Genomic DNA, 22,786 nt, shown 5'->3' on the forward strand with positions numbered 1-22,786 from the left:
TTCCTTTTTATTCCAACAATGGTTTTGGTGATGAATGAGGCCCACATCGTGAGATTACCCATGGTGCTTTTCGGGCACCTGTCTGTTATGAGGACCTGTGTGAGGACATAGAATGTGGGGTAATCAGGTTTCGACTGTTTCGCACAGTATTCAGTCTGCGTCAGGATTAGCCACTCACGGTCCATGCCTATGCCTTCACTTCTGTGCATTACTGAGCTGACTTTGCCCCTCGTGGGAGGGGAGAGAAAATGGCCGACACACGCTATACGCCACACGCTACTTTCCCGCCAAAACCGGCTTTGCTAGTGCACGCGCATCGCTTGAGCTTTCAGGTGTTTTATCAAAAGGATATAATGTATTAACAGCATATATGCCGTCTGGAAATGCCAAAAGCTGCCTTATCGCGTTTTTCGTTTTTGTTTTCTGTCATGTTAGTAGGGTTGTTTTTAAAATATTGCACTTCATTTTCTGTATAGCAGGGGTTTTGTGTGTGTGTGTGTGCGGGGGGGGGTTACCTAAAGTGTGTTCACTCAGCTCATTGGCTAGTTCTGCCCGATGCTTAGTTATTCTATTGTTTAGATCACTGCACAAAATGAATTAATAATAAATAAATGTATACATACCGTTAGGGATGGTATTTTACAGTATCTGTACAGTGAAAAACTCCACTTTAGGGCAGGTTTTAATACCATACAGTATTCGGATTACGACGCCACGTTTCAACAGCACTTGTGGATGTTCTTGCACTGTTTCAACTGTGAGAGCACGAGAATCTACATCACCTGTAGTCCAGGTAGGCCTCGAGGGATGTTTATAACTAGCTCCACTGCACTTTGTCATTCCCTGCTCTTCGTCATTCCCCCGGGGCGACTCCATCTCGTCACCACGGTTACGACCATTCCATTTAACAAACCTTAAATCGACCTGCCTTGGCATCTTACGTTTTCGCTCCACAACCCCCGATATGGAGTGTGTAGATGGGTGCGGAGCTGTTTGAAGGTGTGAGGTGGCTCTTAGTCCGGCCACAGACTAGTTAACGCTCCAGTCATAGACTAGTTAACCCCTCCAAAGTCTTCCATCTCCCAAGCATTTTGTGTTGTACCACTCCTCAAACGTCTAGCTGGGGGAATGTGTAGATGACAGTACATACGGTTGGAAAGTTTACAGTTCGTGATGCAATTCTGTTTCACAAATTTTGTATATTTAATAAAGAATATTTTGTGTTTACTGCTCACCCTATGTCTGGTTGATTTCTTTGTGTGTGTGTGTGTGTGTGTGTGTGTGTGTGTGTGTGTGTGTGTGTGTGTGTGTGTGTGTGTGTGTGTGTGTGTGTGTGTGTGTGTGTGTGTGTGTGTGTGTGTGTGTGTGTGTGTGTGAGATTCTGATAGTTTTTGATCATCATAACACTTGAACACATTTATTAATACAGAGATGATTGTTTATATTGTTTTGTGTATTAAAATATTTAATCCTTGTCACATGAATTTAAAATCCATGTCTTTACCCAATCAATTTGCTCAGTGATGTATTTTCTCGCTCTTATAATTCGTCTGCTAAGGGATAAACCAAACGGGTTTAACAGATAATTGATAAATGAATGACAGCTAACTTATATGGTTTGGAATCCAACATCATTTTAATGACTTGCTCTAATAAAGGCTACCACTAGGGGGCTACGTTCTCCAAGTTCGGTGACCGGTAGTAGTATTTGTTTCATATCAAAAGATAAGACCGAGCATTCTCATTTTAATCGATAACCGCAATCTATCCACTGTTTATTTTCTAAACAACGCGAGAACTGCCCACAGGCTGTGTCTACTCGGTCCTTTATAAGTTATGGAAGGAAGTTGCTGTTGGTCCAAACGACACTAGTCGACGTCAACTCCTTTAACCAGGGTTACAACTAAACTAAACGTGCAACTGCGTGGTTTTATCCAACCACATGTTTACTTGTCTACATTGTTCAACAAATACCTGAGGCCACGAAAGCACAACATGCCAACGTATCCGACTTTCGAGTATGGCAAGCCTCGTTTTGACCAGGTAACCCGCTGCTCCTTCCACACACAGACATCTGCATTCTGCATAGTGCATACACAGACAGCAACCTGACAGCTAAGAACCATTGCTGCTGTACGTAAACTTCGCCGCCATATTGGAGAGGTCAATACTCCTGTAAACAAATACAAGTCCATTGGAGCGGAGTTTTTTTCCTCGATACAAAGCACCATAGCGTTTACCTTCTCAACGTGTTGCAATGAGTCTTTTTTTATACGCATATATAATCATGTTAGATATGAATTTAACATGTGAGATCTGAAAACGAAACGGGCTTATGATCTCCCGTAGATCATAAACCCGTGACCAAAAACGACTCATTGTAAATGTTTGAGAATTGTAAGCCTATTAATCACTATAAAGTAAATTATAGTGCTTTGTATCTCGAAAACCAAAGCTCCCACGTTCACATGGGTTTGTTTACAGGCCAGTGTCGGCCTCTCCAATATGGCGGCGACGTTGACGTAAGACTCAAAAGCCAATGCTGCGAAGTCTACGCCTGCCTTAACTGGCGGTCTGACGGTCCCCTGTTGACACTAGTAAGCACGTTAACCACATGAATTGACTCTCCACATTCACCACAAGTATAACCCTGGGGAGGAATAACAGTGGCATGTGGTCCCAGGAGAAAACGCCGCCCCGTACCAAAGGTTTTGCCTATTTGCAAGATGGAAAAATATATTTCGCTTTTCCCTAAATATGAGCCATATGTTCGGCAGCGTGCGGGCTGTAACAAGGTGCCGGAGTGATTTATCTTCCAAATTAGCAGTTGCAGTAATTACGACTTAAGTGAGCCAAGGCTCCGTGTCTCCGTGTTGCTTTGTTGTATTTCCTCAGCCGATCCGTATGCTTACTTAAAAAACACCCGATAGACTGCTATTCCTGGACTATTCATTTGAAATTAATTGCCGCAAGTGAGAATATTCACTCCTCTAAAGTACTTGGGGAGGATGCGGAGTGTAATGATGAGCCTTCTCCATCTGAAGCGATGAAACAGCTGTCCCGCTGTAATAGTAAGCGACAGCTGCCTGTGTGTGTGTGTGTGTGTGTGTGTGTGTTTGTGCGACGCAGTCTGTTAATAAAGACACACTGATTATTAAACGGATGAAAGTTTAAAGTTTCGAGATGACTATAGTTAATTAGTACCCGACCGCCAACATCTGAGGCCGTTTGACAGACACGTGCCGTCGTGATAGGGTGAATCAATTAATAGCACAATTCATTGATGTACTCTTTCTTTAAACTTATGTTGAACGACATAACTTTGTGTTTCATTATCTAGTGTGTGTGTGTGTGTGTGTGTGTGTGTGTGTGTGTGTGTGTGTGTGTGTGTGTGTGTGTGTGTGTGTGTGTGTGTGTGTGTGTGTGTGTGTGTGTGTGTGTGTGTGTGTGTGCGCGCGTCAGAACACCTTTTTTGGCAGGTTTAGACACTTCCTTGATGTGATCGATCCCAGAACACTCTTTGTGACGGAGGTAAGACAAACACACACACTTTAACTTCATCTACTGACCACTAAGCTGTTACTACCATGGGAAGGTTCCCCAGGTGACTATGTTCCCCGGGTCCTATGTTCCCCGGTGCTATGTTCCCCGGGTCCTATGTTCCCTACTTTGTATGTGATCGGGGAACATTGGACCCTGTGAGCAAATCTTTTTCTCGTAGGATGGTAGGGTTAAGTACGGCCTTTTTCGCCTCTGATTCGACTGTGATTGGTTAGAATGGCTCTCCTCCGATTGTTTATGGTTAGGTTTAGGGTTAACCCTCACCCTAACCATAACCCTAAACCTGACCCTAACCCTTTGCACCCGGGGAACATAGGACCTGGGGAACAGAGGGATGATCCCCATGGGACTAGCTTTCCAGTCATAGCTAGGCTGAACTCCTAGCCTGTCTAGCTAATTTGAGTTATTGGCTTTTATAATAGATAAACCAACGTCAAACACAAAGATGGCATCCGCGCTTATTATCAGTGACAACCAGATTTCCCCTATTCCAATGAAGTTGGTTAGGAACCAATAAAGTCAGTTACTAACCAATAATGTCAGTTTTTAAAAGGGCAAGGTGAATTAACGTGTTACCTTTGGTAGTCTTGTACCCTTTCACCTTAACAGTTGATTTTAACCTGAAAAATGTTTTACGAATCCGATCGACATTAGCCTGGCTCCGCCCGCCTAAGTACTTGCGCTCAATTTAAATTTCCCTTCTACGTCTGGGTTTGCGATATATTCTTGGTTTTTTTCCGTCCAAATTTTGTGCGTCCAATCAGCGAACAGAGGGAGTGGCTGAGAACGATGACCTTGAAGTCAGCTCTCGTTGACGGACATCTTCACTCACGGTATTTGGTTTGTTTACAGCCTGCACGTAAAGGGATTCCCGGCCAAACGTTAGCGATTGGTTATGGCAGATCCAGAGTGGCACTTGACAGATCCAATAGTTTCAAACTTCAATAGACACCCGCCTTCAAGTGAGTTAACGTTAGTCAATTGAGTGGGTCCAGACTCTCTGTGCAAATTAAATGAAGTACGAAAGTCTGGTAGGACCAGGCTAAATCGACAAAGCAGCGACTGTAGGTTTGCTGTGCTGCAGAACGGAGCCAATATAAACACACAACACTGGTCAAACCTTTCACAGGTTGACTGGAGGTATCCTGGAGTACTGTGGGTACTAAAGAGTATTACCATGTTATCATAACTACTAGGTATTATGGAGCACTGTGGGTACTACAGAGTATCACCATGTTATGATATCCATAACGAGGTATCATGGAGCACTGAGGGTACTACAGAGCATCACCATGTTATGATATCCATAACGAGGTATCATGGAGCACTGTGGGTACTACAGAGTATCACCATGTTATGATATCCATAACGAGGTATCATGGAGCACTGAGGGTACTACAGAGCATCACCATGTTATGATATCCATAACGAGGTATCATGGAGCACTGTGGGTACTACAGAGTATCACCATGTTATGATATCCATAACCACCTTTATCGGCTGTCGGGGAACACCGTAGGGTCAGAGCGCGGGAATCAAACCTGTGACCTTTTGTCCGGGCCCCACCCCCCCCCTTTCCCCCCGCTGGGCTTTGGTGACAGCGCGGGTCAGGTGATGTCATCAGTAGCCCTGTCGCCGTGGTAATGAAGCTGTTAGCACGACAGTCACAGCAGCGACGGCGGTGGCGTCTCCGGGGGGGGACCAGAGGAGGTGTGGACATGTGGGGCAGCTGGATGGAGGTGGTGGTGGAGGTGGTGGTGGTGGTGAATGGGGGGGGGTGTTGGGTCCCTCCCACCACACCCCACTCCGGCGGCCCCCCTGCTGGGCTGGGCAAAGCCTCGACTTGCCCCTTAATGATGGAGGCGGGCAGGGTGCGCTCTCTGTGTTTGGCGTATGGGACACACGCACGCACACACACGCACACACACGTGTGTGTGTGTGTGCACACAGGCTGAAGAGCTCATTAGGGTAAATTGGAGCGTAGAGCTCAGCATTATATAATGATCCCAGTGCTGAGCGGCTCTCATGGTCTTTTAGGAGGCTCATTTGTCAAACGAAGAGCAGCGTGGAGGATTTAGCGAAAAACGCAATTACACCGCGTTGTGAGAGAGAGGGAGGTGGTCTGGGAGGCCCTAGGAATCGGGCAGGATGCGAGAGGAGGTGGGACCCAGGGAGCACAGCAGGAGGGGGATGAGGAGAGGGAGGAGAGGGGTCCTAAGGGTGGGATGAGGACGAATGGTGTAGGAGGAGAGGAGGCATCGGCCGTGTCTCAATTCAGGGGACGCATCCTTCGAAGGACGCGGCCTATGAAGGTGTGGCCTATGAAGGTGTGGCCTATGAAGGTGTGGCCTATGAAGGTGTGGCCTATGAAGGTGTGGCCTATGAAGGACGCGGCCTATGAAGGTGTGGCCTTCCTAGACCGTGAAGGCCGGACCGAAGGCCGATGGAACGTTTTTATATGAGACGGTCTGGCCTACGGAGCATTTCAAGTTTGCATAGCAAGACGTTGACACCCTTCACCTTGCGTGACGACGCGCCACTCCTGTCACCTAGCAACCCTGACAGCTGCGGCTCAAACCGGACGGCGGAGGAGAAATATGGAGCCGTTATATAATAATTATATAAAATCTAACGTTAATTAGTTTAACGTTATATGGCTCGTGTTAATGTCATTGAACTCCGAGAATATAGTTACAAATTTTAAATAGTCCCAACTTTATTTTAATATAAAACATTTTTTTTACATAGTTTTGTCATTAAATATGTAATTTGCTGCAACTGCCGCTTCCGCTCTCTCCGACGCCATTTCTGAAAAAATCCAACGCGCAATGAATCTTGGGATACGTTGGGCCATGAAGGATCAAGCCGGTGGATTAAAAACCCGGGAAAAGAAGGCTGCATTTGTCGGCCGCATTTGAAGGAGCCTTTCGAAATGGGACGGCCTCGACACGTCACAGTGACGCAATCGACCTTCGAATGCAGCCGTTGAAGGATGCGTCCCCTGAATTGAGACACAGCCATGGAAGAGGGATGGGTGGAGGAGGAGAGGAGTCATAAGGGAGGGATTAGGTGGAAGGATGGAGGAGGAGAGGAGACAGAGGAGAGGGATGAGGAGGAGGAGAGGAGGTGGAAGGGAGGAGTCAAAGGGGAGTCATTGAGGAGGGTTGAGGAGGAAGGTAGGAGGAGACGAGGAGTCATAAGGGAGGGATGAGGAGGAAGGGAGGAGGAGAGGAGTTAGAGGGAAGGGATCAGGAGGAAGGGAGGAGGTGGGGCAGGAGTATTCGCTCCTCCTGACTGCAGACCTGATGGGTGTGTTTGTTTTGTGTCCCGGGGCGGGCCAGGAGCGCCTTCGGGAGAGTGTGGACCTCCTAGAGAGCTTCAAACACGGAAGACCACCGCCAGGGGTGACGTCTGCCCAGGTAACACTGAAACACACCTGCCCAGGTAACACTGAAACACACCAGCCCAGGTAACACTGACACACACCTGCCCAGGTAACACTGACACACACCTGCCCAGGTAACACTGACACACACCTGCCCAGGTAACACTGAAACACACCTGCCCAGGTAACACTGACACACACCTGCCCAGGTAACACTGACACACACCTGCCCAGGTAACACTGACACACACCTGCCCAGGTAACACTGACACACAACTGCCCAGGTAACACTGACACACAACTGCCCAGGTAACACTGAAACACAGCAGCCCAGGTAACACTGACACACACCTGCCCTGGTAACACTGAAACACACCTGCCCAGGTAACACTGACAGCCCAGGTAACACTGACACACACCGCCAAGGTACCACTTATACACACACCTGCCCAGGTGTGTGTAATAAACCCGGTCAGGTAAAACTATAAATTATTATAATACCATATAATGTTTATGTTCAATGCAGATATGTTTATTTGTGAAAAACCACCACTGTAGATGGTATGAAGAGGAACACATCGACCTTCTGTTTCAGGGATATTCCCCACTATTTACGGAGCCTGAGGAGAATAATTGTTTTAAAATATACTACACGTGAACACTCCAAAAATAGACCCGATAACTCTTTTTGCCAGGGTTTATTTGTTTGTATTAGCGGTTTATTTGTTTTCAGACAAATAAACCGAGAGTTTGAGATCTCAATCACAGGATATTGCCCAAAATCCCGAGATAGCGAACTAATCAAATTGCGCCATTTTAGGAGGTTCACATGTAGCATATACTAAATTAATATAGTATGTGAGATGTATAAATGTGAGAAAAAGGTGGGAGGGGGATCGGGCATGGTTGATTGGTCAAAGAGATTGGGACTACCTCATTTTGTTTAACGTTTGCTCTGCTCTCCGAACTCCTCAACACATTGAGCATACATGTATATGAGGGGAAATTACCCAGGATGCTTTCCTGCGACCAGTGATTTAGGTAACTAAATAAGACCGCGTTTCCTGTTCAGATTCAGTGTTTACAATTCAGTGTTTTGCGCCGACACGGGTCAAGTGAAGTTGAAAAGGGTCAGAGTTCAGATAAGGGTTCCATTCGAGACTTGGAGGTGGAGTTGCCATGGGGACCTGCTACTTCACTCTCTTTTAATTACATATGTTTGTTTGTTTTTTCCACAGCTATGGCAAGCTCACAAAATCAAACAGGTTAGAAACCCTCTCGCTCTCTCTCTCGCTCTATCTCACACATGTCACTCGGTAACATGCGTTGTCTCTGCCGCATGTATAAATGTCTGGAAGATGGCTACATGTTATCTCGGAGGCCAATGTTTATGTGTCGCCAGAATACGCCGGCAAGCTGTCACTCCTTAGTTTGCCATGTTTATATTTACACATGCGTCTGCTTACCGATAATGTTTATGAAGCTTGAATCTATAGCCAGCTTCCAACATATAACCCTAGGGAACATACCCCTGCTACTTTTCATCTCACACGTTTAAAGTGCGTCTTGTTGGCCTTATGAAGTCATCGAGTCTATTTCATTAAATCTGTTCTCAAGGTCTCAACAAAGCCAAGAATATGCCGTAGGTACGGTAGATCCCACTTGACGACCAAACATATCAACACCAGTTTGGTCATGTGCGTGGGTTTTTTGTAAGCTTAAATTATACCACGAATCATACATTCTAGCAACCCAATCCACACCAACAATTGTAGACTTTATTATTGCAAGTTGTGTTCAATTTCTTTTGCTAGTTTTGTACGTATTTTCTTCTAGTTTTTTTTCTCTTTGTTAGCTATATTTTTGACAATTTTTTATCTAGCGTTCAGCCATTTTTTGCTAGATTTTAGACAAAGCAAACTAGGTATCATCAATACGAAAAGATTATTTCTCTGTAATGATTACACCACTTGAAACTAGAAACTAACCAATCAACACAGTCTCATTGCATCTTCCACCACGGTGGTCGTGATCACTGTGCTCTGTACGCAGGCCATCATCCACCCCGACACCGGAGACAAGATACCCATGCCCTTCCGCATGTCAGGTACAGTAGCCCCCACTCCTAGGACGAGTACCCCGTGCGTCCCTCAGTTTGGGGGGTCCCAAATGTCTCCCCAAAAAAGCAGAGCTCCCTCCGACACTGGAACCTCAAATAAGCCAGAAAACATTCCCCCTCCTCGCCTTCGAACATGCTCATGATCCACTGAAACAGGTCATGCACGCAGACGCTTGTCTTTATATTTATTTAATATCGGTGATGGTGGCGGTAAGGGGGGGGGGGGGGTTGGAGGTGGTGGTGGTCATCGAGGTGACGAGGTGGGGGTGGTGGTGATGGGGATGACGTTGGGGGGGGGGACCAGGGACTTGTTATGTGGTCCAACACGGAGGCGTCGGCCTCTCCAGGGGGCCCTTGTCTCCGGGCCGGAAGGGGCCCCCGTGGGGTCTCCGGGCCCGGTATAGGTCACTCACAGCTGGGTACTGATTAGGACGCGCTCCCTCGCTGTGCCGCCGACGTTCTGTTGGACCTCCGCAGAAACTAGGGTATTTTAGTAGCAAAGGCACCATAATACCTTTCTCTCTCTCTGTCTGTCTGTCTGTGTGTCTGTCTGTACCTTTCTCTCTCTCTCTCTACCTCTCTCAAAGCTCATTATGCTAGTCTGATATGACCGCAGATGCATTCAAATGAACACGACCTCTGAACAATGAGAGGAAACGGTACAGTTACTCCTTAATTAACATCAGCGTTATGCTCCTGATTGCACTCTGATCGTTGTGATTATTATGGTCTGTAAGGTTGTCAATGACCCACGTCTGTTGCAGGCTTCATCCCGTTTGGAACGCCAGTGGTAAGATCACTCATAACTCATTAACATTTTCCAGAGTTCACCTAATGATTGTTAGTGCTTGGTTCTTGGCTCTGTGAACACCCTTACTGTACCGACAGCGATATATTATTTCTCTTTCTTCTGGCAAATGTCCTTATTGTAAGTCGCTTTGGATAAAAGCAGTAATCAGGTGGTTTCTGTGTTCAGGTGGTGGGTCTTCTGCTCCCCAACCAGACCCTGTTCTCTACGGTCTTCTGGCAGGTCAGACCCAGCTGCACTCCTCCTCCCACGTTTCACAGGTTTAATCGACCACCGCTATCTTCAGACGACAACAAAACCCTAACCAGCCTCCAGGGTGCCCAGAGCCCTTCACATAACGCGTTCAATCAACAGTTATAGAACAGTAAAATGAAAAATATATAAAAAAGTAAAATAAAAAAGAAATAGACCCGATAGGTTGATAAACTAACAATATAAAAAAGGTTACTTAAATCTGTAATATCACATTTTAAACACAAATCTTTGTGACGTGTACAAGGTTTAAAGTAGTGTTGCATGACCGATCACATCAAAGCTGCTCTCGTAAGATTTCTGTGAGCTAAATTAACTAAACTAAATGCTCTCTCCCTCAGTGGTTGAACCAGAGCCACAACGCCTGTGTCAACTACAGCAACCGCAACGCCTCCAAGGTAGGGTTAGCGCTACAGAGCTAGCTTCACAGAGCTAACACCCCAAGTGCTAGCATCACCGAGCTAACGCCTCAGAGCTAGCACTCCAAGAGCTAGCATCACAGAGCGAGCGTCCCAGAGCTAGCAACCCAAGAGCTAGCGCCCCAGAGCCAACTTAACAGATCTAACCCTGCAGACCTAGGACCTTCGTGATAGCTTAACAGAACTAGCATCCCATAGCTAACACCGCATAGTTAGCATCACAAAGCCATAACCCCAGAGCTAACACCCCAAGAGCTAGCATGACAGAGCTAACAGCCCATAGCGAGCACCCCATGATCTAACAGCCCATAGCTAACACACCATAGCTAGCATCACAGAGCTAGCATCACAGAGATAGCACCCCAAGAGCTAGCACCCAATAGCTAACTTAACAGATCTAGCCCTGCAGAGCAAGGACCTTAGAGCTAGGTTAGCCATCCCAGTGCTAGCAACCCTATCCTAACATCACATTATTAGCTCACCAGTGATGGCTTATCAGTGCTAGCATATCTGAGCTCACTTGCCAGAACCATCTTACTCTCTGAAATATTGCTGACTCATGCAGAAAGGATTGGTCGCTTAAACATTGTGTCACTTCCTCTTCCTGTCGGTCAGCCAACGGACATGTCCAAATTCTTCCAAGGCTACATGGGCGCGGTGACCAGTGCGGTGTCCATCGCGGTGAGTTCCCATCATGCATCTCTTCCGGTTCAGTGTGCTATGGTGATAATAATAATAGACCCAGGGAGAGCGAACCGCCATGTCGACCCGGCCCTCGTTTCGAGGGACCCCTAAGTGACTGGTGTAGGTAAAACGTGCACGTTTATTGACCCTGACGAGCGCGTTCACGTGACACCGACGGAACCCTAGAAGGTTCCCAGTCAGAGAGAAAGGCTGCGTTCCAATAGTAGTGTTTTATCTTAAGGTTCCTAGCTGAGTGGAATTGACCCTGAAGTATCGCCGTGACACCCATGATACGGGCTGTGGGGGCGGGGCTTAACAAAGCCCCGCCCCCTCCTTTATTCATCCGTATGCCAGGCCGTGGGATCCCATGTCCCTACAACAGGGGGTGAGTGACCCCCCCGCTGGTCTATTGTGGGGCTGCTAGTTTAACCCCCGACCCTTGCTGCGTGGACACACACACACACACACACACACACACACACACACACACACACACACACACACACACACACACACACACACACACACACCTATATATTCACACACACCTCTCCCTCAACCAGGGGGGGTTGGGTTGGGTGCTCGACCAAAGATAATTAGCTGGGCCACGCCCCCTTCCCCCCCGGCCCCCCCAAACCTACTGCAGCCCCTGGGCAAGGCTCTCTCTCCAGGCATGCTTTCTGCACAGGGCAGTCTGGAGAGGGGGGGGTTATCAACACACCAGTTGGGGGGGGGGGGGGGGGGGGGGGGGGGTTAGGCCAATTAAAGCTCAGCTCCGGTTGGGGCCCCCTACAGGGCCTGAGGGGCCCGAGGGCCAGTGCCGGTGTGGTGTGGTGTGAATGCTAGCGGGCTAGCATGCTAGCCTGCTATCGTGCTAGCTCGGGATCGGCGGAAGACTTTAGTTTCCCGGTCGTTCAGGGGGAGTATTTGTCGCACGATAATTACGACGACTAAATTATGAACATAGTCGTAGTTACAGTTGTGTCCGGATGGTTCAACACATACTGTTGGACACATAAGAGCGTGATACCATTTCACACGTCGGTTGATTGGTGTGTTGTTGTTACTCTGCTCGCATCACTAGCCTTAGATCCAAAATGGACGTCACTGCTAAAAGCCGTTTGCCCTCAAGGTGCTGCTGATAAATGTGCCACGTTATGCAAGGCCAGACCACGGTTATTTTTAATAACACACAAATGTAAATAGTATATTTTTTTCTTTTTTTTACATCCTGTTTTATACCGAATACCAGTACACTACATCATATTCCTTCCACGTGAAAGCTTCCTCGACGATCAAAGTCTTTCTGGTCTGATTCTGATGAATGTTGTGTAGAACCACACATGTCTATATAGAAGCTGGGGCTTTTATTGTGAAAGAGCCTGTCCTGTGGTGCTGCAGGTGGCGTTGAGGGTGGCGATCCAGAAGGCGGACCGGTTCAGCCCCACCACCCGACGGATGGTCCAGAGGTTCATCCCCTTCCCGGCCGTGGGTAAATAAACCTTGAGAAGGGTGTGTTTGGTTTGAGCTCCGTCCATCGCCGATTGGGTGGAGTTTACCCCATCAGGGACCACGACAACTTAGGCTAATGTTTTAACTGACACAAAATAAATGTAAATCTAAAACTGCTTTTTTGTTGCATTCTGTAATGTTGTATATTGGTAGACTCCGCCCATTTTCTGTTTAGAGGAGGTTTAAACCAACAAAATGGTTTTGCCGTTGTTGTTGCACTGTATAGTGATGCCCTGATCACAGACTTTATATATCACGCTGTCAGTCATGCTCCATCAATACACACTGCACAGTGAAGCCCTGATCACACACTTTATATATTATGCTGTGATTCATACTCCATCAATACGTCATTGTATATCGACGTGAAGTGAAAAAGACCACGTAGTATTTGTATGCGATGATGTAGAGGTAATGTTCCCCATCGTTTGGTGTGAGGTTTCCGTACGTTGTTTCTGCGCGTGTCTGGCGTGTGCTCATAGAGTTTGCACACCACGATGCGCGCCATCATACGTGTGTTCTCTATGTGATACGAGGAGCGGGGAGCAGACGTTTGTCCTGCGCAGCGTCGGGTCTGAGGTGGGCGACACGCAAGTTAGTCGGCTTGTTGTGTCAGGCGGAGGCTTGGTGTCAAAACCCCGCTCTTCGCCTCACCTCCTCCTCCTCTTCCTCCTCGCTACGCCAAACACCCCCCTCTGCCTCCTCCCCCTCCTCCCCCACCTCCCCCACCCCTAGGGGCTTAGTGGACCGTCCCAGAATGCCCTGGGGCTGCTGGCTAGTAATTAAATTGTTTGCCTTTCCCACAGCAACCCCAACACCCCCTACACGCGAACACACACACACACACACGCACACACACACGCATACAAATGAACACGCACATGCACACACACACACACACACACACACACACACACACACACACAGTGGCGTGGTGGTTTAATTAAATCAACAGGTTGGTGCAGCCTTTGTCTGGTAATTGGCTCCTCGTTAGAACTCTGCTTCCACAAACAAATGGGATAATTATCCGTAAAGTGGCGTCTATGTCAGGCCTCGCTCGCCCTCCCCCCGACGGCTCCGGCGCCGTTGTCCTTCTCGTCCTTGATGTTGTTGTTGTTGTTGTTGTTGTGGCTATTTGTACATAAAAGGTAATTAAAGTGGCTAATTGAAGCCAGCGCGAGCAAAAGCGTAGTTGGTTTGATGTTTTTGTTTGGGGGGGGGGGGGGGGGGGTTCCGTTCGTTAAGGTTCTAATGGCCGCCTTCATTAGCGACAAGCCAATCAGGTCGCTCGTTTGGATGGTTGAGAACCCGACCCGCGCGGGGTACCGGGAATAAGTCTGCGGGAATAATTAATTAATTAGTCGTCTTGGTAAATATTTCTCATTTGCTCGTGTCGGCGGCAGCGGGGCTAATGACGTGGCACACCTTCCGCTCCCGCCCGTGTTCTGCAAACAGTTATTACCTGACAATTAGACCCACGACTCATGTAATTATTCCCCATAATTATAAACAGCCTTTTAATATTTTGTCCTTTTTCGCGTTTCATTGAGTGACCGTCATCCACCTAGCGTAAATGTTGTGTGTTCTGTTCATTAATTTAGATGGGAGGTATGTTTGACGTCGTCTGATTGCGTTTGTGTTTTCTCTACGTTTGCTTTATTAGATTACTCTCCCCCCCCTCCCCTCCGGTCCGGAATCCCTTTATCTGTCTTTGTATTAATTTGAGCGGAATAAAAAAAAAAGAAAAATAAAAGCGGGACAACCTTGTAGCTAAATGAGAGATTAGCCAAAGTGAATTGAATTTGTGTCGCGCACGCGGTTCGTCAGCCCTGCAGGCTCAGGTGAAGATAACTCAAAACACTCCCCCCCCCCCCCCCCCCCCCCCTAAATTAAAAACGCCCGTGGCCTTTAACTCTTTGAAATGACATTCCCGACGCCACACCGGGAGTCAAGGAGACGGGGTTGCTCCGGAGTCGAACATGTGTCTCAGTTCATCACCAGACAAGCCGGTTACATCTCGTACCGACTCCGTAGACTGACAGCTGGCGTCGGTTCGCCCTCTTCCTGCTGCCTCCCAGGTGACTGGCTGAAGCCTCAGCCTCGTGACCGTGGGACAATGTTTGATTGGTGGAACGACAGACAACACAGACGAAGACTCGAAACAACTTCAGTGACATTTATGGGGAATTTCACGCAACACCAATGGCTGAACGACTTGTAGGCTCAATATCAGATCTTATAGTATAGTAGTATAGATTAATAATATTTATTCTACTTCATTTAAGAATGCTCGATTCTGATTGGCTGGGAGGGGTGCATTAATCCGGCATATTGCCCGCTGACTTGTCGGTTCTACTTGCTGTTGACTGAGCACAGTAGATCAATACACCGCTTGTATCGTTTTCTATCACAATCATTTCAAACATGAGGTCCATTGTAAAAAATAAACCAAGGAGTGCATGTTTGATCGATCGTCATTAAAGCTGACTTGATACGAATGTAGCAACTACGTTATTAAACTACTGATCAGATCCAGCCTTGTGTGGTTGCTATAGAAACGAGTTACCTACAGCTGAGCTAACGTTATTCACAGTAGTTCTAAAGGGAACTAGTTTTCGAGGGAGACGAACTTAAACAGAGTATACATTTAATAAGCATGCAATACGAATAAGAAAAAGACTAATTATTAAAGTATTTGAATTGTTTTATTATGTTGGCCGGCGCGAAGTAGAATAAACAGAATAATCACCTCAAGGCAGGGCAATAAACAGTTTGATATGCCCGGCTCGTGGACGGCCGGGCATGTGTTTATTGCCCGGCCTCTCGGTGATTATTCCTTACATATATAGATTACTAATACTATGAATCAACACCGTAGCCACTACAAACACCATCCCTCCCCCCTATATCCCAACGTATCGGTTTCAAAATACATAATTAATGGTATTTGGCAAATGTTTACATGACCATGTAGAATGGTGTGTACCTCAGGGATTAGTAGTTTTTAAGGCTACTCTCTGCCCCCCCCCAGCCAGTGCAAACGTGTGCAACGTGGTGCTCATGCGTCACTCTGAGCTGTCGGAGGGCATCAACGTCCTGGACGACAAGGGCAACGTCGTAGGGACCTCCAAGATGGCCGCCAAACGCGTGAGTAGTCGACAGTTGGAAATGGAAAGAATTTAAAAGAAAACATGAAAACAGAACTGTATTTTTATTAGTTATTCTGTTGTCGTTGCTGTTTTAAGCAGAACAGCATAACCTAACCTCCGATCTTGTTCGATAGAGTACCTTGTTCTAACGGTATCGCTATGACGACATGAGTGTCAATCACGTCTCTTCCATAGCCAACAGCTCTGCTCTTTTTGTTTTTTGAAAAACAGGCGCTCTTCGAGACAGCCCTGACCAGAGTGGTCCTACCCATGCCCATTCTGCTTCTCCCTCCCATCGTCATGGCGATGTTGGAAAGGTGAGAAGTCCCCGGTTGACTTGTTTACACAGGTGGGCCACGCGGACTCCTGATCCAGACAGTGGGGGTCCAGCCAGGGTTTTGGGTTCAGCCATGTCTTCAAACTCGCCATGTATGACGTAGCCGTGTTACAGTGTGTTCCATACATCCTCTTCCCTTTCTAAACCATTTTATTATCCCTCTTCTGATTGGCTCAAATCAGCGACCTTTTATGTCACTTCCTGCACAAACTCTGCGCAACTGACATCACCTGGTATTGATTTCAGCCAATGAGATGGCCTTGGGTTTCACAAGGTCCCAGTGGACCCTTCTTCCTTCTGATTGGCTGAAACCATTGCCTAGTTAACGTTACTTCCTTTTAACCAACAAACACCCGGCCGCTGAATGGAGTGGCGGAGGAATAACCTCCGGTAGTGAGCGCTAGCATTCAGAGGCTACCGCGCTAACCCGTCTCCCATTGGTTCACACCGGGAGTAGCTTTAGCCTAGCTAGCGGCGGCCCTGTAGAAACGGGGGGCCCCCTGACCCGTCCCGCCCGTTGGGGGGCGTCTGTCCGCTGTGCTATGACTAATGAGGACCTAATGGAGCACGGCGTTTACGCCGCTGCTCTGTGCCAGATGTTCGCCGCCCAGCATGAAGGAATGCGGCCATCTTTGTTCACTACCTGACAGCTCTCCCCGTGTGGGCGGAGCCACGATGCACAGGTGTGCTGAAGGGTTGGGGGGGGTGGGGGGAGGGAGGGAAGGGGTGAGGAAGAGGAGAGAGGGAAGGGGTGAGGAAGAGGAGAGCTAAAGAGGTGGAGGAGACGGGGAGAGAGAGAGGGAGGGAGAGAGAGGGAGGAGTAGGAGAGGAGAGGTGGAAGGGGAGATGGGTCAAGAGCGGTTTGAAGGGTGGAGGAGAGCGAGAGAGAGGTGGAGGAGAGGGAGAGAGGGAAGGGTGGAGGAGTTGGAGAGGTGGAGGAGAGCGAGAGAGAGGTGGAGGAGAGGGAGAGAGAGGTGGAGGAGAGGGAGAGAGGGAAGGGTGGAGGGCGGAGGAAGGGTGGAGAGGAAAAGAGAAAAGAGAGGTGTAAAGGAGGTAGCGAGGGTGGGCGCGGAGAGAAGAGGAGAGGGGTGGAGTAGTGGGGCAGGGAGGGCGGGGTGGAGGTGTAGGGGGTCTGGGGGGGGGGGGGGGGGGCGGGTGGTTAACCTTCAGTGGGTCTCAATGGAGCGGGAACAGGAGGACAGAGGAGCCCCGTGATGGATGGCCCCGCTGAGAGCTGCGTTACCGTGACAGCAGCATCACGTTACCGTGGCGGCAGACCCTCACACCTCGCCGCGTTCGGCCTCTCCCTCAGGAGGGAGACGGGGACGGGCGTACCTGGGCGGTACGATGGGGCTTTTGCACGAGCGTGTCTTGAGTTCCTCTAACTAACTAATGTGTTGAGTTTAATACAGTGTAATTCTCTCTCGTTTTGCGTGGGATTTCAGATTGTATTGTACGTGCTGCTGTACTGTACACTATCCCCACACACACACACGACACAACTTTTTGCCATTCACTCTCTTTATTGTGTGTGTGTGTGTGTGTGTGTGTGTGTGTGTGTGTGTGTGTGTAGCCTAATTAAAGCATGGCAGTCGTATGTGTTAATGAGCTCCCTCATTAAGCAGTAGCTCCTCGTCAGGGGGGGGGGGGGGGGGGGGGGGGGGGAAGAGAGAGAGAGAGAGAGAGAGAGAGAGAGCGAGAGAGAGAGAGAGAGAGAGAGAGAGAGAGAGAGAGAGAGAGAGAGAGAGAGAGAGAGAGAGAGAGAGAGAGAGAGAGAGAGAAAAAGAGGGAGTCTGAGCCAGGGAAAGGCAGAAAGAGTATTTTGAGTAAAAGTGACACTGGGGGAGTAAGAGGGAGATGGGGAGTGAGTGAGGAAGTGAACCAGACATGAGGGAGTGCAAGGAAGAGGAGGGAAGGTGATTGAGGAGGAGGAAGACTGTATTAGGGGGGAAAGTGAGGGGCGAGAGAGTGTATTTCTGAGGTCCCAGCTCAGTCAGAGACAGGAGACGAACTCTTCAGGACAACACCAGTCGTATGGAAATCCTTTGGAGATCCCCATGAGTGCTTCCTTCATTTCCCTGAACTATTATAAACGACCCTGATTTAAATATGATGGTCTCCCTGTGAAGACGGGGGTCCGTCCGTGTGTTGAGGTGAATGTTTCACGGCCCCGGTGGTTGGGGGGGGGGGGGGGGTTGTGGGATCTGTCCGTGTATCTAACGGCCCTGGGGGGATGGGGGGTCTCTCTGGGGTGAGGTGGTTGTCTAACGGCCCTGGGGGTGGTGGGGTCCCTCTGTGTTGAGGTGGTTGTCTAACGGCCCTGGGGGTGGTGGGGTCCCTCTGTGTTGAGGTGGTTGTCTAACGGCCCTGGGGGTGGTGGGGTCCCTCTGTGTTGAGGTGGTTGTCTAACGGCCCTGGGGGTGGTGGGGTCCCTCTGTGTTGACGTGGTTGTCTAACGGCCCTGGGGGTGGTGGGGTCTCTCCCAGTAGGCTCCCAGTGCTGCGGAGTCGCCCCGGTCTGCTGCTGCCCGTCCACAGCCTGGTGTGTCTGGCCGCCTTCAGCCTGGCCCTGCCCCTCGCCATCAGCCTCTTCCCCCAGATGTCCCAGGTACGCAGATCCCTGCACCACCACCCTGCACCAACACCCTACACCACCACCCTGCACCACCACCCTACACCACCACCCTACACCACCACCCTACACCACCTCCTGGGGAACACCACCTTACACCATCATCTACCAGTTAAGAGACAGGTCATTAAGGAGCAGGTGGGGGTTAGACGGTACAGAGACAGGTCATTAAGGAGCAGGTAGGGGTTAGACAGTACAGAGACAGGTCATTAAGGAGCAGGTAGGGGTTAGACAGTACAGAGACAGGTCATTAAGGAGCAGGTAGGGGTTAGACAGTACAGAGACAGGTCATTAAGGAGCAGGTGGGGGTTAGACGGTACAGAGACGTGTCATTCAGGAGCAGGTAGGGGTTAGACAGTACAGAGACAGGTCGTTAAGGAGCAGGTAGGGGTTAGACAGTTCAGAGACAGGTCGTTAAGGAGCAGGTAGGGGTTAGACAGTACAGAGACAGGTCATTAAGGAGCAGGTAGGGGTTAGACAGTACAGAGACAGGTCATTAAGGAGGAGGTAGGGGTTAGACGGTACAGAGACGGGTCGTTAAGGAGCAGGTAGGGGTCATCGAGCACCGAACCCAGTACACAGTGGCCCGAATCCCACCTTCTGTATAGGTGGGTCTGGAACCCATCTGGAGGGTCTGATCCCATGTGGCTCAACCTGTTACCACCCAGAACCCTGTTGGTTCCATCCCAGGCTCTGTGGCCCTCTCAACAGGTTCCCCCGGGCGCGCTTCACCATGTGGCCATCGGCCAATGAGGCGCGAAGCCCCTCTGCTCTGACCCCGCCCCCCAAACTGCTGGCCACGCCGTGGATCCGTCCCCCGGGTCGAACGTGTCCTCGCCATCCGGTCGGACGTCTGCTGGGCTGACCTCGGGCGGCGCTGGCGTCCCCTCTCTCCGTGTGTCTCCGCGGCGTGCGTGTATATATATGTGTTTTTATTATTTTAGCATTTCGTCGCCGACATATTTTCCTCTTTCGCTCCCCGACTTTCGTTTGGGCGCTCTGCCAAACCGACAACTTAGGGGCGCCGATGGCGGCGGCGGCGGCGGCATCTTGGCGGCGTTCCGCCTCTCTCTTGACAGCCATATGGCGAACGGCGAACGGGCATATGCGCCGCCAACCGCCCTCGCCAGTGCCAGCCAGCGTCGCCTTCGTCGTGTACGCTGGGAGGCTAAGAGACAAGGGGGGGGGGGGGGAAATGTCCGTCCCCCCCCCAAAAAATGAAAAAAACACCCACCAAACGGAGGGGGCTGGTCTCGCGGACCCCCCGCCGATGCAATTAGCTCCTGTTCGCTTTCACACCTCGCGAGACGCCTATGCTGGGCTGAGCAGCCGCCGAGTCACGGCCATCTGTCGGCGGTTCAAGCGGCCTTCCCCGACGCGAACGCACGCTCCTCCTCCTCCTCATCCTCCTCCTCCTCCGAGCTGCCAACTTGGCTCCTGCCTGGTTCCTGCTCCTCGCGTCGGGAGAGCGAACGCCGCGGTGTGCAGCTCGCCACGGGCTCTTGGGTCGATGCGCCAGCGCTAAGTTATGACGTGTGTGTGTGTGTGTGTGTGTGTGTGTGTGTGTGTGTGTGTGTGTGTGTGTGTGTGTGTGTGTGTGTGTGTGTGTGTGTGTGTGTGTGTGTGTGTGTGTGTGTGTGTGTGTGTGTGTGTGTGTGTGGGGCGCGCTTCAGCATTAGCCGGCGTGCAGGGAAAACGCGCTAACTCGTGGGTTCGCGTCCCGCTTCCTGTCTCCACAGATCCACGCCAGTCGGCTGGAGCCGGAGATCGCCATGGCAACTCGCTGCGAGATCCTAACGTACAATAAAGGCCTCTGAGGGGGAGGGGCCCGCCGACGACCATGTGACCGGCCAAGGTGGCCAATCACGTCGTTGGAAGCTTGGGAGGTTTTCTACTCAAAAGAAAAATGGTAAAATGGACTGCATTTATAAAGCGTTTCTCTAACCAGCGGTCACTCAAAGCTCTTCACAATATTGCCCAACATTCATCCGTTCATGCACGTATTCACACATTTACCCACCGATGGCGGTGTCAGCCATGCGAGGCGACAGCCAGCTCGTAAAGATCAGTCAGGGTGAGGTTGAGCCGGGGATGGAACCAGCAACCCTCCGGTTACCAGCCAACCCGCTCTACCCCCTGAGCCACATGCCGCCCCGAGCTGTTCTCATTGGACGATGAGGGCCGTGTGTTTAAGCGAGTCTATGGTCGTTGGTTCAAGTCCCTAGGATCCAACTTTTCAAGTGGGGTGTAGATGATCCGGTATATTGGGTCTGTTGGGGCTTATGATTGGTCAGTTATAGTAATTATAGTGTAATTCATGAGGTTGTGATTTAAGATCGTGTTTACATGTCCTCCTGATTCTGTGAGGAACTGAGAGATTGTGTTGCATACTAGATAGATGATTTACACGGCAGCGAAATAACAAATCCTAGTTACAATTTAGGACGAAGTATGACTATTAAATTTGTTTCCTATCTTAAACTTTTTGTTTGTATGTTTTGTTAATGTCAATCGAACTTCAATATAATTCGGTACCACTTCCACAAACCTTAACAATGTTTATTATGACAATTTTTTTTTTTTTTATATGATAAGCTTACACAAAGTAAAAGTGTTGACATTACAGATTCAACATTATTAATAAGTCAAACTCAACCGAAGGAGATGTTGATTCATTTATTTTGCTTTCACAGACGGAACGCTTTAGCTAATCGTTCATGTCCCACCTCTTCTTCCCGTCTTAATGTGAGCGTAATGCCATTCCTGACGACCATACATGGACTTCCCCCGTTTACTATCTCTCCGTCTCATCTTTCTTATTGGTGTGTTTGCGCAGTTGCCAGGGGAACCCTGCACGCTAGGGTTGCAGCCATGGTTGCAGCGCGCGGAGAGCGTTGACAAGACACTGCACGCGAGAGGCGAACATAAACAAACATAATCAATGTTACGTTCAACAGTTTACTAAATCTGGACAATTATTGTAATCGTTAAATCAACACTAATTGGTGCACTAAATTGGCAAATGTAGCCGTCGTCAATTAAGATGTAAACTATCATTTTTTAATCGAGGTTAATGTCGTTGAATCTGTTCTTATTTTAATGTTTCATTATTTAGGCTAGAGATGGGATTTGGCAGAGGTGCCCCCGAAGACATTGTATTGATTAATTAATCGATTGATCGTCTGATCATGTCACCCTTAAAGTCTAGGTGTGTGTGTAATACTTGTGTGTTGATGTTGTGTATTGTGTGTGTGATTGTGTTGGGTACCAAAACGTCTGTGCGTGTGTTGTGTACAAATTGTGTGGGTGTTTGTATAATGTATGAAACGTGTGTGCGTGTGGAAATAACTTGTGGGTGTTTGTTTATAAATCATGTTTGCGTTGTGTTTACATTGTGTATTGGTTTTGTTTTGTCAAAAATATGTGTGTTTGTATTGTGTATAAATCGTGTGCTAATTGTGTTGTGTCTGACCCACATGTGCGTGTGTCATGTATAAAACGTTCGTGCGTACGTGTACGTGCGCACGTATGTGCGTGTGTGTGTGTGTGTGTGTGTGTGTGTGTGTGTGTGTGTGTGTGTGTGTGTGTGTGTGTGTGTGTGTGTGTGTGTGTGTGTGTGTGTGTGTGTGTGTGTGTGTGTGTGTGTGTGTGTGTGTGTGTGTGTGTGTGTGTGTCTCCCACGCCCAGCCTATTCCCGGCGTCTCCGTGGGCCTCGGGGCCTCTGCGGTGCTGACGGGGCTGACGGGAGAGCGGCCCGGCCCCCTGGGGAGCCCGGTGTGATCCGCCGCTAATTGTTTTCTTTACACCAGAACCCCTGAGAGTTCGCGGCCTCCCCGCTCCGAGAGAACCGCAAACTCTCGCGAGAGTACGCGGTTCTCTCGGAGCGTGAAGGCGATCCAAGCGCGGCCTTCTCGCTTCAGGCGTTGAAT

At 49.2% G+C, this 22,786-nt stretch overlaps 1 protein-coding gene across 1 annotated transcript; it reads left to right on the forward strand.

Annotated features, from left to right (window-relative positions):
• Window positions 1-1,614: 1,614 nt before the first annotated feature.
• On the forward strand, window positions 1,615-22,315 carry sfxn5a (sideroflexin 5a). The gene is made up of 14 exons (XM_056590883.1): window positions 1,615-2,043; window positions 3,463-3,531; window positions 6,903-6,980; window positions 8,185-8,211; window positions 8,999-9,053; window positions 9,830-9,855; window positions 10,042-10,095; window positions 10,467-10,523; window positions 11,160-11,225; window positions 12,630-12,720; window positions 15,772-15,887; window positions 16,121-16,206; window positions 18,713-18,833; window positions 20,597-22,315. Exons 1-14 carry the CDS (start codon window positions 1,996-1,998, stop codon window positions 20,672-20,674), a joined length of 972 nt encoding a protein of 323 aa, XP_056446858.1. The 5' UTR covers window positions 1,615-1,995; the 3' UTR covers window positions 20,675-22,315.
• Window positions 22,316-22,786: the final 471 nt, after the last annotated feature.

This window comes from Gadus chalcogrammus, chromosome 5 (assembly GCF_026213295.1).
Source record: "Gadus chalcogrammus isolate NIFS_2021 chromosome 5, NIFS_Gcha_1.0, whole genome shotgun sequence".
Classification (NCBI taxonomy): domain Eukaryota; kingdom Metazoa; phylum Chordata; class Actinopteri; order Gadiformes; family Gadidae; genus Gadus; species Gadus chalcogrammus.

Coding starts and splice junctions, on each gene's coding strand:
- sfxn5a (XM_056590883.1), top strand. CDS start 1,996: ATGCCAACGTATCCGACTTTCGAGTATGGCAAGCCTCGTTTTGACCAG. Junction 3,532..6,902: donor GAACACTCTTTGTGACGGAG/GTAAGACAAACA, acceptor GGGGCGGGCCAG/GAGCGCCTTCGGGAGAGTGT. Junction 15,888..16,120: donor CCAAGATGGCCGCCAAACGC/GTGAGTAGTCGA, acceptor TTTGAAAAACAG/GCGCTCTTCGAGACAGCCCT.